The sequence below is a fragment of the Pan paniscus genome, chromosome X (genome assembly GCF_029289425.2).
Source record: "Pan paniscus chromosome X, NHGRI_mPanPan1-v2.0_pri, whole genome shotgun sequence".
Taxonomy (NCBI): Eukaryota; Metazoa; Chordata; class Mammalia; order Primates; family Hominidae; genus Pan; species Pan paniscus.
The window spans coordinates 136435287-136452909 of NC_073272.2; the positions used below are offsets into that span (position 1 = coordinate 136435287).

Sequence of the window (17623 nt, forward strand, 5' to 3'; positions counted from 1 at the left end):
CCAACACTAAGGAGTTGTAATTATTTATTTTATTTTTTAGAGACAGGGTCTCACTCTGTCACCCAGGCTCGAGTGCAGGGGTGCCATCATAGCTCACTGTACCCTTGAACTCCTGGGCTCAAGCGATCCTCCCACCTCCGCCTCCAGAGTAGCTAAGACTACAGGCATGTACCACCATGCCCAGCTAATTAATTTTTTTTTTTTTTTTTTTTTGTAGAGACAGGGTCTTACTATGTTGCTCAGGCTGGTCTCAAACTTCTGGCCTCAAGTAATCCTCCCACCTCAGCTTCACAAAGCACTGGGATTATAGGCAGGAGTCACCACACCTGGCCAGGAGTTGGAATTTTTGCCAGATAAAGCTTGGACGTGCATCAGATTCGCTTGCGGCAATTATTTAACATCAACTAAAACCAATAAATCTGATGTCCAGGGACTATCCAAGAGCCTATGGGTCAGAATCCCTGTTGATCTGTATTTCTAATGGCTTAACCAGTTCCTAATACACTCCAGGGCTTGAGTACTTTTGCTATGGGGAAGTGTTTTTTTTTTTTTTTTGAGACAGAGTCTGGCTCTGTCACCCAGGCTGGAGTGCAGTGGCATGATCTCGGCTCAGTGCAACCTCCACCTCCCGGGCTCAAGCGATTCTCCTACCTCAGCCTCCCAAGTAGCTGGGACTATAGGCGCTTGCCACCATGCCCAGCTAATTTTTTTGTATTTTTAGTAGAGACAAGGTTTCACCATATTGGCCAGACTGGTCTCGAACTCCCGACCTCAGGTGATTCGCCCGCCTTGGCCTCCCCAAGCGCTAGGATTACAGGATTGCGCCACCATGCCCGGCCAGGTTTTTAAGGGCATGACAATCAAATTTTGTGGCTTGGAAATACCACAATCACATTGACAGAGTAGAGAATGGATTTGAGAGGAAGACTGGAGGTAGGGAGAGAAGTCAACAAACGGTTAAGTGAGAGATGAAGAGGGAGTGGCTTAATATCCCATGGCTGTGGAGATAGACGGATATGGAGGAGAGGGATTCAAAAGCTATTAAGGAGTTGCAATTTGCAGGACTTGGTAACTGACAAGATGTGGGTGCAAAAGAGGGAGGAGTTAAGGGTGATTTCCAGGTCTCCGACTTTGACCTCTACATCAATAGTGATGTGTAGCACAGCCACCAACTGAGATTATTTTCTACAAGAACCCCTTTTCTATCCCTCACACTACCTGGCAAGTGCCAGGCCCAGAGAAAGTGCTTAGTGAATGCAAAATGAAATGTGGCTAAAGGGAGTCAAGGCCCCCAAGACCCTTATCCCCAAATAAGCTTTCCCTTTATTATTTTGCACAGTGGCTGAAATTCCAGCTTTATGGACAATCTTTTTCCTGCATGTCTTATTCACTGCTGCAAGTTCTTGGAATTTAGTGTCTCCATGGTGGCTGTGGAAAGACTCTAGAAATTTTTTTTGAGATGAGATCTCACTATGTTGCCCAGGCTGGCCCCAGCCTCCCTAGTAGCTAGCACTACGGGTGTGCCCCACCACACCCCCACCAAAAGATTTGTTTATGTTGAATAGAAAGTAGTAGACTTTCAAAATGTTTTATTTAACTAGTTTTTCTTTTTTTAGTGTAGTTATATGACCACATTGGGAAACCCTTAGAAGAAATGTACATTGGATACCTATCCCAGGATCAGACTGAATTATTTTCATTGTAGAATTGCAATTAGGGAAGGGAAAGGGGAAAAATGGGTTTCTCTGCTTTTCTTGGACTGCCTCATTCAGGATCCTGTGGTTGGATTGTCTTTTGGTTCTGTATCATTATGAAAGGTTCTGAAGCTTAGAAAGAAGCTAGGGCGGCTGGGTGCAGTGGCTCACGCCTGTAATCCCAGCACTTTGGGAGGTCGAGGCGGGTGGATCACGAGGTCAGGGGATCGAGACCATCCTGGCCAACAGGGTGAAACCCCGTCTCTACTAAAAATACAAAAATTAGCCGGGTGTGGTGGCACGTGCCTGTAGTCCCAGCTACTCAGGAGGCTGAGGTAGGGGAATCACTTGAACCCGGGAGGCGGAGGTTGCAGTGAGCTGAGATCATGTCACTGCACTCCAGCCTGGCGAAAGAGGGAGACTCCATCTTAAAGAAAGAAAGAAGCTAGGGCATTTTTAATATTGATTTAGTGCTTTCTCTGACCTGAAGCAAAAGTAAGCAAAGATATCAGGGTGATAATTCTCCCCGTTTTTGTTTTATATCTGCTGTTTTCTACTCTTAAATTGTGATGCAAGCAATTCAGCTGTAGAAAAAAAATTAATCTCTCCAGATCCTTTAAGTTGCTTTTAACTTGTGTGGTTCAGTGGCCCTTTGGTTCAGTGGAAGACGGAAGGAAGGAAGGAAGGGAGGGAGGGAGGGGCAGACTAGCTGAGAGGGGAGCTTTTTGAAATCTTGACTCTCAGGCTGCATCCCAGATCAATTAAATCAGAATCTCTGGGGGTGTCACCCAGGTGGTAGTATTTAAATCTCCCCAGGTGATTTCAATGTGTGGCCAGTGTTGAGAATTATCACACTAATCAGATAAACCCCATGTGATCATAAATTTCAAGCCCCACATCAGAACATCAATAATAGCTATCATTTCTTGAGTGCCTACTCTGACAGGCACTCTAATATATCTTGTCCTTTTTCTCTCAGGAAAAGCCTTAGTTGCGTAAGTGTAATTCCTTTTCACATTTGAGAAACAGAGGAGGTAGGTAGCTTGTTCTACATCATATAGCTAAGTGTCTGCTTGACTCCAAAGTCCAGATTGTTTAGCTCAGCTGACTACCAAAATAGTGTGAGGGTTGATGGATTTTTGTGTTTTAGGTAGGAGACAATTGTGTATTTTAGGTAAAGCATCAAAAAGTTGAGAATTCATAAACATTTCAATGGTTTATGGGGAAAATAGGCAGCAAATCAAAATCAAAGATGTTTTTGATTCTGAGACATGTGTTAGCTATACACCTGCCATCTCCTGAACCTTTGAAGTTGGATTCAGAGAAGGAAGCTTAGAGTAAGAATAGGTATTATCATCCCCATTTTCCAGCTGAGAAAACAGAGGCTTGGCAAGATTGTTACTTGCCCAAGATCAGACATCTAGTAAACCAATAGAGTAGATCTGTGTTACTCTATGCCCATGGTCTTAATCACTATACCATACTGATTCCTGATGAGCACTGAAGAGTAGAAGGAAGTGGTATGATATATTGGATGGAAAGTTATCCTAAGTTTGGAGTCTGGCAAGGAAAAAGGTACCAATTGCTGCCTAAAACTTTCTGCCATCTCCTTATTGAGTAAGATGTTTTCCTAGATGAATTGTCCTGGGGTGCACCATTAGACTATAGAATCTGGAATTTTCTTTGATTAAGTCATTGAACCATAATATCATCTGAAAAGTTTTTAATAATATGAACATCAATGAAATCATGTATTAAAGAAAAATTTGCTCATAATTATATCATCCTGAAATATAAAGGTGCCTTCTTTTATCTATGCTCTGCTCTATCTGGTCCACATATTTATGCTTATATTATGTTCACACTGGTATGATACCTGGGAATCATTTAAGGCCTTTTATCACCTGATACCATATTATAAAGATTGCCTTATGCTGCTACATAGTCTTTACATTGGTCATTTTTGTATTATTTCATTGAGCACTTGGGACATAATTTAGCTAATTGCCTATTTTGGCGGCATTTGGTTTGTTTTTAATTTTCTTTATATATATAATTTTTATAAATCATAGTATTATCACCATTTTGCATGTAATTTTTTGAATATGGGGCCATTTCTTTAGGATAAATCCTTCCAAATGAGATGTTTTTCTCATTTATTTCTTTATTCACTTATTTATTGAGATGGGGCTCGCTATGTTGCCCAGGCTGCATTTGAATTCGTGGGCTCAAGCGATCTCCCGTCGCAGCCTCCTCAGCTGGGACCACAGGCACGTGCCAGTGCACCTGACTCCAAGATGGTTTTAGAGTTTAAATAAAGCTTAAGGCCAGGCACAGTGGCTTATGCCTGTATTCCCAGCACTTGGGGAGGCTGAGGCGGGCAGATCACTTGAGGTCAGGAGTTTGAGACCAGCCTGACCAACATGATGAAACCCTACAAAAAATACAAAAACTAGCCGGGCATGGTGGCAGGCTCCTGTAATCTCAGCTACTCGGGAGGCTGAGGCAGGAGAATCGCTTGAACCCTGGAGGTGGAGGTTTCAGTGAGTTGAGATTACGCCACTGGACTCCAGCCTGGGCGACAGAGTAAGACTGTCTCAAAAAAAAAAGTTTAATAAAATTTTTAAAGTTTAATGATACAAAACTTTGATTTATAAAACTAATATATGCTCTGGATATGCAAATAAACAAGATTATTACCCCCTTTGGCTATGGGTAGTGATAAGGGTTATTTACATTTTCTAAATTGAAGCAAGTTATAAGAAGTTTTTTTGTATCAGAAACTAGGCTTGGACCTCTTTTATTCTTTTTGAAATGGAGAAGTTAAGCTACTAATTTTGTTTTCTTGCTTTGGTTAGAGACCTGCAGAATTCAATCAGATGGATTCTCACACCCGTTTGCAGATGACTGCCTCTGGCCCTGTTGCTCATCCTGTTTGCTCAGCAAGAGAACCTGTTGGTTTTTATTTGATAAATGTACAAATCTTGAGAGTTGGGAGAATCAGTAGCCCACCTCAAAACTGACATGCTTTGTGTTTTTGAGAAAGCTACTTTCCTTTGCTATGACGTCTGGCTAACAAAGATCTTTTTCATTTTGTTTCAGGGACAGTTGGATTTTTTTCCTGTTTCTGGTTAATTGCTAAAATCTACAGTGTGCTGAAGGTGGAGTAAAGTATTTCCCCAAAGGATTCCAAGCACATCTCCCTTGCCCTTGAATATCTGTATATCTATATGAACATCAATTGAGATATATATGTGTGTGCCCCTAATTACATAATTTTAAGCATATATATAAAAATGTAAAATCTCATTGTCTGGCCTCAGTTTATATGACACAAAATACTGATTGTATGGAAGAAAACAGATTGGGAAACAGATTTATTCTATATCATATTTTCCTGAAAAGCTACCTTAAAAAGATTTAAATTAAAGCAATTAGAGCAAAGGAGGCACATTTCTTTAAAAAATTGAAGTTGAGTACCATACTGGTTTTTCAGATGAAATTTTCTTTTCCTTTTTCTCCTTCATATTGCTCAGAGCATCTAATTCCATCAGAACTATTGTCAAATAAATTTTATGTAAAATGTGTATTTTTCTAACGGGAGTTGATTATACAAACTGTATTACACCTTTGTATCTGAGTGATCATTTAAAAATGCATATTGGTTTAGCACATAGAGTTTATGAAATGCCAGATAATGCTCTTATTCCTCAGTGAAATCTGCACATTTCTAGTTGTTGGTTGTCTATTTCTGTTTGCTGTTCCTTGGTGGGGGCTGAGAATGTTCAAGTTTGACTTAGCTGTGTTTAAGTAATAAATCTTTGGAGTCAATTTTCTCGGGTTTATTTGCTTTGCCTAAACAATAGTCAGGTATCACATCTCCCCAAATGCTGGGAATTTGTATTGCAAGTATTCTACTAGCTTGTAGTTTTGGGAGAGCAGTCATGAAAATCATACATTTTCTACATCAAATTGTATTGATAAATATGGGTGTCATTTAGGAAAATGTTTGAAAAGTGTCTACACATACCCTTCAATTAAGGAATATTCTCAAAGCCATCCTTAAGCTGAGGAGTACTTGTTTGTGTGTGCAGGGATCAAAGGGTTTATGTTGCCCCTGGATGGGAGATTGGAATGAGGAGGGATAGGGTCAGAGAGTTGCATTCTGAAATAGAGTGAAAGGAGGAGAAGGAGTTGACTAGTTACCTCATGGAAGAAGAAAATAATTCACTAGCCAGTAATGTGTCTGTATTGGAAGGGTCAGGGCTACGACTGGTGGCAAATGGGCCTGGGGCCTAGAGCAGCCTGGTGGGGGAGGGAGTGGCTAGAGAAGGCTACAGAAGGTTTCTTGACAGTGGAATTTTCACCTCCTCTCAACTCTCTCCCAGTCAGTCTCATAACCTAGGGCTGAGCCCTTAGCCCTGCTTGACAGGAGAAACTGCGGTTATGAGGCCCATTGGAGCCAATTCTATTCTCCTCTAAATACTCTGAACTAAGTAGTGGTATATTGAGCTTCAGGGACCTCTTTTCCCACCAGGTTGGCTGCTTGATTGTTTTATCTGAGCTCCCAAGCCCACTTATTTGCATTGATGGTAGTAGTTTGCTAGAAAGGCACATTTATTTCTGCAGCTGGAAAATGTCATTGCCTAGATGGCGTTCATAGATTAAAGTGAAGGCAGCCACCTGCAGGTCTCATGGCAGCCATCTTTGAACATCCTGAAATAGTCAGCATTTAGCTTGATTTTGGAGTGAAAAATGGAGAAGAGCACTTTACTTTGATTGCAATGGGGCTGAATAGCTCCCTGAGCCTCCCAGTGTGGGCCCACGAATACCGCTTTGGAGGCAGGAGGCATGCAGTTCCTCTGCTACCAATGAGTATCAGAAGAGGAGCTACTAGTAGGTCAAGTACTTCGACTCAATAGGAACTAGGGGCTCTTAGGTTTTAGACATATTTGCCTATCTCATCTGTGTACAGTAGTTTCACATGTAATGGTTGCAATAGAGGTATAACCATTTTCTGAAAGGAGGGCTTGAGGGAACGTGCTCTTGCCCTCCTGTTCTATAAACCCTGGTGAGTTGGGGCTGAACCAAGGTGTGTGTGGAAACTAGGCCAGGCTGGGCTGAGTTGCGTGGAGGGAAGTGGCCTGGGCCAGAGTGGTAGGGCAGCAGGGGCTGGAGCCCAGTGGCGGTGACCTGGGTGCTAGGCAGTACTGTTTCCGAAAGACAAAGGCTACTCACTGTCCTCCCCCCATCCCTTGCCCCTAGACTTCATTGTCTTTAGAATAAAATTGGGCATTTGAGACTTCCACAAACCATCTGGCCCCAGATTTTCTCTCTGCCCACCCCCTCCCTCCTTTTGAAATCCTTTTCATTCATAGAAGACCAGGCTTATGCTCTTCCAGCAAGCCCTTCCTGCTGACCCCCCTCCATCCCTTGCATATTCCTTATATTAGAATACTGGAATATGAAATATTGGAGCCCATATATTTCATTCTACTTTGTAATGCAGTTAGTCGTTCATCCCCTGTCTCCTCCACTCAAGCAAAAGAGAAGGGATGGAGACCAAGGTATGTGTCTCCCTCACTGTTTCCTCAAGGATCTTGGCATAAAAACCAGATACACACATAAAATTTGACTTTATTTAGAATATTTAAGAGGAATATACCAAGGATAGAATAACAGCACCTATTTAAGAAACACAAACATCACTTAATAATACTTAGTTAAATCACAAACATCAATTTCTCCGCATTTCCCAAGCAGGAGTCCGTTATTCCTTTCCAGCAAAAGAAAAAAAAAAAAGGCATTGTAACCATTTTAGAAAGGATCCAATTAAAGCCAACCAATATGTGAAACCTTGGCCTTGGGCAGAATCTCTGGGACTGCTGGCCCATGTAATAGTGTTGATTTATGAATTTGATTGGGGTGTGAGTGGGGTTCTCTTCTTGTTGAGGGGAGGAAGATAAAGCCTACCTGTTTTGTGCACCTGAAGGTAAGTCGTGCCAATGGGAACTTGGCCCTAGGACTGTAGTTTGACAATCCTTTGAAAAGGCACTTTTCAATTACAAATTCTTATTGTTTTTAAAGAAAAATGAAACTTTTAAATTCAAACGTTAAAATATTAAAGATAACTATTTATTGATTAAATACATTTTTCTGTTTTCAGTTTCAAAGCAGCTCGCAAAATTTGGTATTAAAGGCAGTTTTAAAAACAATTTAATGAGGGTATATATAGTTTTTTAGTTGTAATATTTTGTTCTGAAAATATAACAAAATCATCTTATAGTTTTCTTTTCTTGTCTGACACAAATTCCATTGATACAGCACTGTAACTATCAAACACCGTAGCTGTGACCCCATAGAGGAGTCCCACTACCTCTCTATCTAGTTAGCCATCCATGCTGTCTCTATCTTGTCTCTCAGACAACCAACCAAAGGGGGAAAAACAGAGCAGCCTTTTTCTGGGTTTTGCTACTGCTTTAGGAGGGCATGGATGGTCACATTATGGATCTGCCAAGTGCGAAACCTGTCAGTTCACGGTCAGGTGTTGGTTGGGTCTTCAGGGTGCAGTATTCTTTTCGTCCTGCTAACTGGACTCTACTTGCCTATCCTGGAGTCCTTCCTTTTTAATGGAGAAGGATGGTCTTCTTTGAGTTTGCATTCTATATATTCAGTGAATAGAAAACAGGCACACCAGTGCCAAGTGTGTTGTGGAAAACTGTCAGCAAGGACTTCAGCCACGATGATTAGTTCACACTAATGACCAATTGTACCAGAATAAGTTCTCACCTGTCACATATCATATTAGGGATTTAAGGAATGAAAGGCAACACTTCCTGCAACCCCACCTTGGCACTATTTTACATATCCTGTAGTATATACTTCAAAAATAAATTTAAAAAACAAATGTACCATGTTCTACATCAGAAACTGACTAAGTTGTAGGTCACACATAGAATTTGGCATGCATTTTATTAACTAACTTTACAAGTACATACTACCTTTGAGGACAACACTATCTACAAACACAATCTAATATCTAGCACCATATCTCCAAGAACACTTACATTTTATATACAGTTATAGTTTACATTTAGGAGAATTACTACAAAAAATACTACATCACTAAAACAAGACGAAAATAGCAAACTTTTAACATTAAAGTTGTAGCACAGATGAGGGGGGAAAATCCACTCACGTTTGAAACATCAAACTAAAACCAATCTTGTTTTTCTCTACATTTTAGAACAAGACAGATAGAATAATTATTCCTCAGACATAGTAAACCTCCTGCTGAGTGTCTAAGTCACTGTGGTTTTCCCTTGGTGTGTGTACTCTGAGATATGGAGGCTTTGGGAGGCAATGATGGAAACACTTGACACCTATTAGCAACCTTCATTTACCTTGAGGATTCTTATTCTATTTACCAAAGAGCAGTGAACTTGTCAGTGACCTGGCAATCTGTGGCCAGGTTCAGTGGATTTTAGCTTTCCTGTTTCTTCCTCTTTCAGTGGATTTTAGCTTCACTGTTTCTTCCTCTAGCCGGTTTTGTTGCTTAGGGCAAAAGACTGCTGTAAGCAAGCTGGGCATTTGACATAGAGGAAGAGATCATTGCTAAGTAATTGGAAAGAATTTATGACAAGGATTTCTCTTCTTTTTGGATTTTAGACTATCGCATTTGCTGTTTCCAGCTCATTGCTTCTGTCTCCTCATGCCTTAGCTTAGAGGGGCTTTGAGGGGCCGAGAGCACTAGTCCAGCCCATGGAAAGTAAGAGGAAGAGATAAGGAGGGAGAGGGTTAAAAGCCATTGAGTGGCCAGATTTTCTCTCCTTATCTTGGCCACTGGCTAACAGCTAACTGTTCCTGTAATCTTTTGTCTGGTCTAGAAGGAAACGGCATTTTGCTTAGAGAAACCTCTCTTGACAGCGTGAGGTCTTTCTTAAAGAGGAATACAACAGAAAAGACATTATGAGGGGAAAACACGTTATTTTTTTCCTCAAAATATTGGGCAGGGTGGTTATGAGAGAAAAATACAGTCCAGTAGTTTAAATTGTTGCTCATTGTTTTATCCCAACAACCCATGAGAGTTTTATCTTAAGAGTCCAAATTACCAGATGATGCGTATTTTTTTTCTTCCAAATGATGTGTTTCAGACACTTTTAAAAGCTTTTTTGGCAAAGTCTAAGTAAGCCTAGTTTAATCATGTAAATTATTCTTCAGGTAGTATGAAAAAATCTTCTTGAAGTAACTTTACCTAGCTTAATTGGCTAATTATATATAAAATAAGGCAATGTTAGGCATCTTATAATTCTGTAGGTGAAACATTTTTTAGTGTTCTATTTTTGCTGAAATAATTGGACAGTATCTACAGTATTGACTATTCCCCCAATGATGCGTAATATCGAGTGCTTTTTTGGTAAAAAATTAGGTGCCTACCTTCTACTAAATAATAACTGGCACTTTTCCTTACCTGTTGAATTTGAAGTAGGTATCCCGTCATCTCTAAATTGGATTGGAGTTGGGTAGGAGACAGAAAAATACCTTTCATTGCTGGTCACTCCTATGGCTCACTTCTCTCCTTCCCTGCTTCCATAGGCCCTCAGGTCCCTGTGAATCTGTCAGCTCTGGGTTGGGAAGGGATGGATGGGGAGTAGGTGAACACGCAGAGCTTCAAGCATGGACTATTCCTGAAGGGCCAGTGCAGCAGAGGGAGAGGGAGTGAGGCAGGTGAAGGCAGTGGGCTGATGGCAAGAGGTAGGCAGGGAGCTGGAAGTGCAGAGGCCTTCCAAGCAGCTGGTACTTGTGGTGTCTCAGAGAAGTGGGACCCTAGCATCACAGAAGTCACAGAAGCCCAGGGCTTGCTCCTTATTACTGCCTTCCCAAGCTTGTGGAAATTGGTGTGTTAGTCAAAGCACCTGCGACTTCTTGGCAAACTAGATGCTCTATTATTCGTAAATAAGGAAAATCATTAAATTTAAAATCACATCATTTCATAGTCTGGTTTGTCTGGCCCCTGTACTTTAATGGGATTTTTTTTTTTTTACTGCACATATGAAGTGGCCTTGGCAAAAGAATACATCCTTTAAAAACATTCAGGGAAAGCTATTGCACATGAGGATCTGTGAGGCTAATGATGACTTTTTTTGTGTGCTTTCAGATTTTCAAATGACAAAACAGTATGTGCAGTAAAACCTCATTAAGTTGATAGTGCTTTATTCAAAATAGCAAAAAATTTCGAGTACTTGCTATCTCCAAGCTAACCATAGGCCTTATTGTTCATTTAGAAGATAATGTCATCAAAGCAGAATGCTCTTAATTAAAAGGTCCTCTTTTCCAGGCTCATATTTTCAAAAGGTCTTCACTTTTGAGGAATCCAATTTACCAAAATAATGGACAATGACTAAAATAGGGAAAAGAGGAACTTCAAAAAGGAAAGCAGGGAATCTCAGTGCCCTTGAGAATGTTGTGTGTGCTGTTAAATGGACTTACCATACTTGTACAGGTTCTGGTTCCATTTTGATTTGGGATTTTGGCAAACAATTTTCTCTGATACACTTTGAAGGGGGTGAGCTTTAAAAATAAAACAAGAAGTTCAGTTTTAACACAATGTTTGGAGACATTTATGTTTGAAATCCTGTTTCCTACCCAAGTAAGCATTTCTACTCAAAGGATAGGCTATAGCTACCTTGAACTCCTTTGACAATTTGAACAGACCTGAAGGCACTGCCCCTCCCCTGTAGGAGGATTGATCACATAGGCCATTTCTTCACCCAGATATCCTTTAAGGACAGGTCAGTACAAGAGTTTGGCAATAAATTGGTAGAACAAACTTATGACTGTTAATTCACTTTATGCATTTTGGTAGAAAAATAAATGATAGTGTAAGGGTAAACTTTAGCCCCCATGCCTTGTCTGAATAACTACAAGTTCCAAATTAATGGAGTTGGAATTAATAAGGTTATCGTGGTATTTTTATTGGATGGGTCAGCTCTATATTATTTGGTTCTATTCCCTCTACTTTCCTAAATTCTGAACATGGCAATCCCAAATTCCCATGCAGAGTTATTCACAGTCCAAATACATTGCTGTTTACCCCTTGAGAAGTTCATGTTGAAATCTGTGAGGAGGAAGAGATAAAAAAATATAAATGAGCTGGGCATTTATTTAAATGAAACTTGAGTTCTAATAAAGGCATGACAATCACACAAGAATGAGGCTAAACTCTGAAGATGGTCATCTTACATCATACAACTACCTGATTAACCATTTTCAACCAAACACTCCCTCCACCCATATTGACAGTGGATTTCTGCATGAACAGTTGGTTGACTTTAGAGTTGCTTTAACTTGTTCTGTAGGAGGATGAAAAACACTGGCTTGACTGTTTTTTTGGTTCCATGTTACTTGGTCACATACATACGGCCCATGCCCTCAGAAATGTATATGTATATCCCTGCCCAAAGTTATTTTGTGGTTTGGGATTTGAGGAATGTTCCTGTGAATTGACCCTAGGGATAATTTAGATATTGTTAAAGGTTTCCCAACGTGATTTATTTCAACAGCATTAATTAGGATATGTCTGATCTGAATGCTCTGATTTTAGGACTGTTTGGAATAGGTTACATGTTTTCTAGGTATTGTGAAATCATCCTCTTTGTCATTTCTGACTCTCTGATATTTCTCTCTCACATCTGCAGAGAGCTTAAAAGCTTTAAAGAGAGCCACAGGTGGAAAAGACACATGGGTGTGCCTGGAGGAAGAAAAATGTTCATTCTGCCTTCCTTGCTCCCCATGTGGAGATCACATTTATTGTCTATGATCTCATGGACACAAAATATATTTCTGATGAACAAATTGTTCCTCAGTGACATCATGAATTTTGTAGGACTTAGGCCACTTCTAGTTGAATTTTTTTTCTGTAAATACTGTTTGACTAAAAAAGGCTTATTTGACAAAAACAAACCAAAAGAAAACACAAGTGTTGGCAGAGATCTGAAGAATTCCCACCAGCATCTCAATTCAGTCACATAAGGGAAGTTGTAAAATAGTGGCATGATTTCTGCCCCACTATTATTCAAACAGGAGACAGAAAATATTTGTGTCAATTGACAATTTACACTTAATGACCTCAGTTCCAGCCCATGCATAAACCCAAGATTTTATAGGAAAAAAAGTCAACTGTTTAGCTCCCCAGATGTGTGTTATTTCTCAATCTTTTCCCTTGGACTAGCTTCCCATTTCATACATGTCCTTCTACTTTTCTGGATCCCTTTAGGGGATCTAGAAACCTTCTTGAGATTCTAACTGTAGGAGGCCCTTTGTTTTAGTTTGCATAACAGTCTTTGCACCCGACTGTGGGGCTGTTCAGTTCAGAATTTGGCTCATATGTTGATCAGTCCATTAGGTTCTGTTTCTTGGGCTCCATGAATGATTTGGTCCATTGCCTTTCTTTCAGTTGAACACAAGCTGTAGCTCTGGCCCATGAGCTCCCGACCCGAGGGCCGAAAAGTCCTTAAGTTCACAAGCATCATCTTCCCTTTCCTTCAGAGCTAAAGTTGGCATGTTGTAGCTCTGGAAAAGATAGAATACCAACTACAAGTCCAAAATGGATAGCCCTTGTTGCTTTAAGAAATGTAGAGCCTAATAATCTTTGGGGGGAAAATTTCAGTCAGAATCCTCAAGTCCATGCTTTTACGGAAAGACCCCAGTTCCTGCCTCTTCTATATATTTATCTACCTTGTGGTGAAGAGCATGTGTGTGCAATACCTTTGCCTGAAATGGTATGGTTTGGCATTAATGAATTGTGGGTCCATTGAAAAGAAATCTCCTCTTGTTTGTCGTGTTATGGACAGTTCAAGGTTTGCCTTAGAACTAACTTCAAGGAAAAGTAGCAGAATCGTAGGAAGGGACAATCTTGCCTTCAGTCCCACCCTCTGTTCCGGGCAGGTCTGGGTGGCTATCTTCTTTCGGGGGCTTTTCCTTGCAGAAGAACTTCTTCAGCATGTCCTGGATTTCCTTCTTAATGGTCTTGTGCATGTAGCCATAGACATAGGGGTGAATGCAGCACTGCAGGAAGAAAAGCCAGATGATTATGGTGATCACCCACTGGGGTACCTGGGTTTCGACATCCACCCACACGGCCAGGACTGCTAAAAAGCAGTAGGGCCCCAGGGATAGCACATAGGAGAAAATGATGATGAAGATCACTTTAGCAGCTTTGCACTGGTAGCACCTGGGCAGAGGAGGGTTGCTGTTGCTGTTACGACGACTGGGTGGGAGGCTCTCCGGGATGTTCACTGCCTCGACGTCATCCTCACTGAAATTGATGTCGTCTTCACCAAACTCCATGTCATCTTCACCCAAGTCAATGCTGCACTGGTTGACCTCTGTGCGACCCTTGTCTGCCTTCATGCTGTTCTCCTCAACTTTGGTGCTGCCTTCCTTACCCTCCATGCTGCCGTCGCTGGCCACCGTGCTGCTCTCTCTGACCTCCTCGCTGCCCCTGGCCTCTACACTACCCTCACTGGTCCCCGTGCTTCCTTCCTTGGCCTTCAGGCTGCCGTCCTTGGCTTCCATTCTGCCCTCCTTGGCCTTGACCTCACCTTCATGCTGGCGGCGAAACTCACTCTCATCCTGGAACTCCTCCTTCTTCTCTGCTCCCTCTTCATCCTCATGCTCCACACAGTCCTTGACTCGCACTTCCAAGCTGTGTCTCTTGACATTGTACAGCAGAGCATGCTGCCTCCGGGCTGCACAGAACACCACGGAGTAGCAGGCAATCATGACAATCAGTGGAATGACGATGAAGGACACCACGCTGAGAATAGTGTAGCTGGGGCTGGCCCCCCAGATCATGGAGCAGAGAGCATTGCGCTCATCAAAGGCAGCCTGGCCCCAGCCGTAGAGTGGAGGAGTGCTCTGCAGGATGGCCACAATCCAGGTGCCATAGAGGAGCAGGTAACCACGGCGCTGGGTCATCTTGGACGGGTAGGAGAGAGGGTGGATGATGGACAAGTAGCGATCCACTGACACCACGACAATGGTGTTGACGCTGGCGAAGGCGAACAGGTGGGTGAGGCTAACCAGGGCCGTGCAGAAGTGGCTGTTGAGGGGCCAGAAGAGAGGCACAGAGGTGGCCACCACCCAGGGGGCCACGAGCGAAATCTGCAGCAGGTCGGTGACGAGGAGGTTAAAGATAAAACGGTTGGTCACCTGCAGCAGCTGCGGCTTGCGCTGCAACACTAGCGCCAGCACTATGTTGCCGACGAAAGAGGCGGCGAGGAAGATAACCAGCACGGTTGAGCGGATGATGCCGTGGGCCAGGCTGATGGGCATTTTGGAGAGGGGCATGCACGTGTGGCTGCTGTTACTCTCGCGCGTGCTGTTGGTGCAGGTGGACGTCATGGCAACAGCCAGAGGGCGTGAGACAGGGTGCAGGCTCAGTGCCGGCACCGGTGGGTGGCAAAGGGGTGCACAGACCGCACTCAGTGCCTATGCTGGTGACAAAAGAAACACGCAGGCAGAGTTAGTCACCCGTCAAGGGGAGAAGCCTCCGCGCCCAGCAAGGACGCTGCAGGACCCCCTACCCCGGGTTTCCGCACGGCCCCATCCCCAGTGCCGGCAGCTTCTATGGCTCCTTTCCGGACTCTCCAGATCTGTCTGCCTGTCTCTCTCCAGGGCTCTGATTTCCTCTCATCTGTTTCTCCTGCTGGCGCGTGCGTGCGCGCGCTTTCTCTGCTTGTCTCTCACACTGTCTCTGGCTCCGGGGAGTTTTGGTCGCTAGCGCTAGCGCATGCGCGTGCGCTCTCTGTTTCTGTCTGTTTACGACCGTCAGTTTCTGTCTCTCTCCAGTGTCTCGCTAGCGCACCTTTTTTCTTTATCTCTCGGGTTGTGTGTCTGTATGGGTCTCACCGTTTCCTGATTCTTTCTCATCCTTGTCTCTCACTCATGTCTGTCTCTGTTTCTTCGTCTCTCGATAGCACGTGCACGCTGTCTCTTTCCTTTCTGTTACTCTCATTTATCTCTTCCACTCTGTTTGTCTCTCAGTCTCTCTGTGTGTGTCTCTTTCGCTAGCGCACTTTCTCTGCAGGGCTTGCGCTCTCGCTCCCTATCTTTCTCACAGTCTTGCCCGTCTCTCCCTCAGTCTCTTTCTGATCCATTCTGTCTCTCTGTGTCTCTGCCTGTCACTGTGTCGCTCGCTAGTTCATGTGTGTCTCCGTCTTTCCCTCGTGCTCTCTTGTCTCTCCATTTCTCTCTCAGTCTATTTCCCCAGCAGTTCATCTTTGTGGGTCCCTAGCGCACCTGTTCAATGTCGTTCGCTGTGTCTCTGCCCGTCTCCGTGTCTCTCCAACTCTCTTGTTTCTGCGTCTCCCTCGGGTTCTCTGGGTGTATCCTGTCTCTCACTGGCACGTGTGCGCTTGCTCTGTCTTTCTGGGACCCTCTTGTCTCTGTGTCTCTCCGTGTGGTTTCTGTCTCTCCCTGCCTAAGTTCTCTCTGCATTACTCTGCCTCTCTCTCCATTGATCTCTAACACTCTACTGCTTGTCTCACCTGTCTCTCAAGCTATCTCTTTAGTGTGTGCACTCTCTCATTGGTTTCTCTGTCCTTCACTTTCCTGTCACCCCAGGACTCTGGCTAAACACTTGCTTTGTATCTTTGAGTGTGTGCGCATCTCTATTTCTCTACATCTTTTTCCCATGGCCCCTCACCTTGGTTTTTCTCTGGCTGGATCTCTGTCTCTTTGGATCTCTGTCTCCCTGTGGACTTTATTTTGCCGTGGAAACCACCTGCCGCCCCGGCCACCGCGGGCTTTGGCTAAAAAACCCTTAGTTTATCAGCAGTGCAATGGCGACTGGAAAATGCAGAGAGGATGCCTATTGAGCTCCCCTACCCTCACCCTCCACAGCCCCATCCCCATTCCCAAATTTGGCATCCTCTTTGCTTTCTCCGATCTGCTTGGTGTCGGTGACAGCCGAGGGGAGTGGGAAAGGAGCTGGGGAGAAAGGCAAAAGAGGCAGGGGTGCAGGGTGGTGGAGAGAGTCAGAAAGGCAGGGCGAGAGAGATTGAGAGGCAGAGAGACAAAAAGGAAATGAGAGACAGCGAAAGAATGAGATACATACAGAGAGACAGAGAGAATGTGAGCAACAGAGAGGGAGAAAGAAAGAAAAAAGAAGAAATGGGAGCGTGAGAGTGAGAGAGAATGAGAGAGCAAGACAGACTGGGAGAGACGCAGACAGAAAAAGCAAAAAATAATAAGAAAAGAGAACAAGCAGAGGAAGAGGGAAAGGATGAGGAAAAAACGAGAGAATGGAGAGGAAGGGGGAAAAGAACGCACGAGAAAAAGTGAGAGAGAAAACGCGAGGGCGGGAGGATGGCTAGGGAAAGGCGAGAAGGGGCCGCACCGCGGGCCACCGCGCCTGGTAGCTCAGCAGCCGTCGGGACGCTTCAGAGGGGGCGTCGTGGGCTCCCAGGCTCGGGGCCCTGCCGGGTGCTGGGGGCCAGGGAGCCCGGAGTAGGGCCGGGCTGCTTACCTGTTGCTGCTGCGGACGTGGCGTCGCGGGCGCCGCGTGCAGGTCCTTCGGGGCTCCTCGCGCTCGTCCCGGCCGCCTCTCGGGGCTCGGGCGGCTGCGAGCTGGCACGGGGCAGCGGGCGCTGCGGGCGCGGCAGGAGCGGGGCACAGCGTCTGTGCCCGCACGTCCGGCCAGCGCGCCGCGCTGCAAGCTCTGAGAGGCAGCGGGGGCGCGCGGCGTCTTAAGGCAGCGCGGTGCCCTCACCTTGCGGTGCCGCCCTCCCCTCGGCCCCCGCCCGCGCCCGTGACGCACGAGGCCGCCGCAGCCCAGGGGAGCGGGGCTGGCAGGTGGGGGGCCCTGCACCAGACCCCACTCAGATTTTCTCACTCCGGGTTCCCACCCCTGGGGCCCCGAGTCCACC

At 44.3% G+C, this 17623-nt stretch overlaps 1 protein-coding gene across 1 annotated transcript; it reads right to left on the minus strand.

The window, feature by feature from the left end:
• Window positions 1–7311: 7311 nt before the first annotated feature.
• On the minus strand, window positions 7312–17353 carry GPR101 (G protein-coupled receptor 101). The gene is made up of 2 exons (XM_034950045.3): window positions 17224–17353; window positions 7312–15190 (listed from the first exon to the last, which is right to left on the minus strand). The coding sequence occupies exon 2, from the start codon at window positions 15096–15098 to the stop codon at window positions 13572–13574; it is 1527 nt and encodes a 508-aa protein (XP_034805936.1). The 5' UTR covers window positions 15099–15190; window positions 17224–17353; the 3' UTR covers window positions 7312–13571.
• Window positions 17354–17623: the final 270 nt, after the last annotated feature.

What these genes read in the sequence shown, in the direction of transcription:
- GPR101 (XM_034950045.3), bottom strand. Translation starts at nt 15,098, where the DNA reads ATGACGTCCACCTGCACCAACAGCACGCGCGAGAGTAACAGCAGCCAC.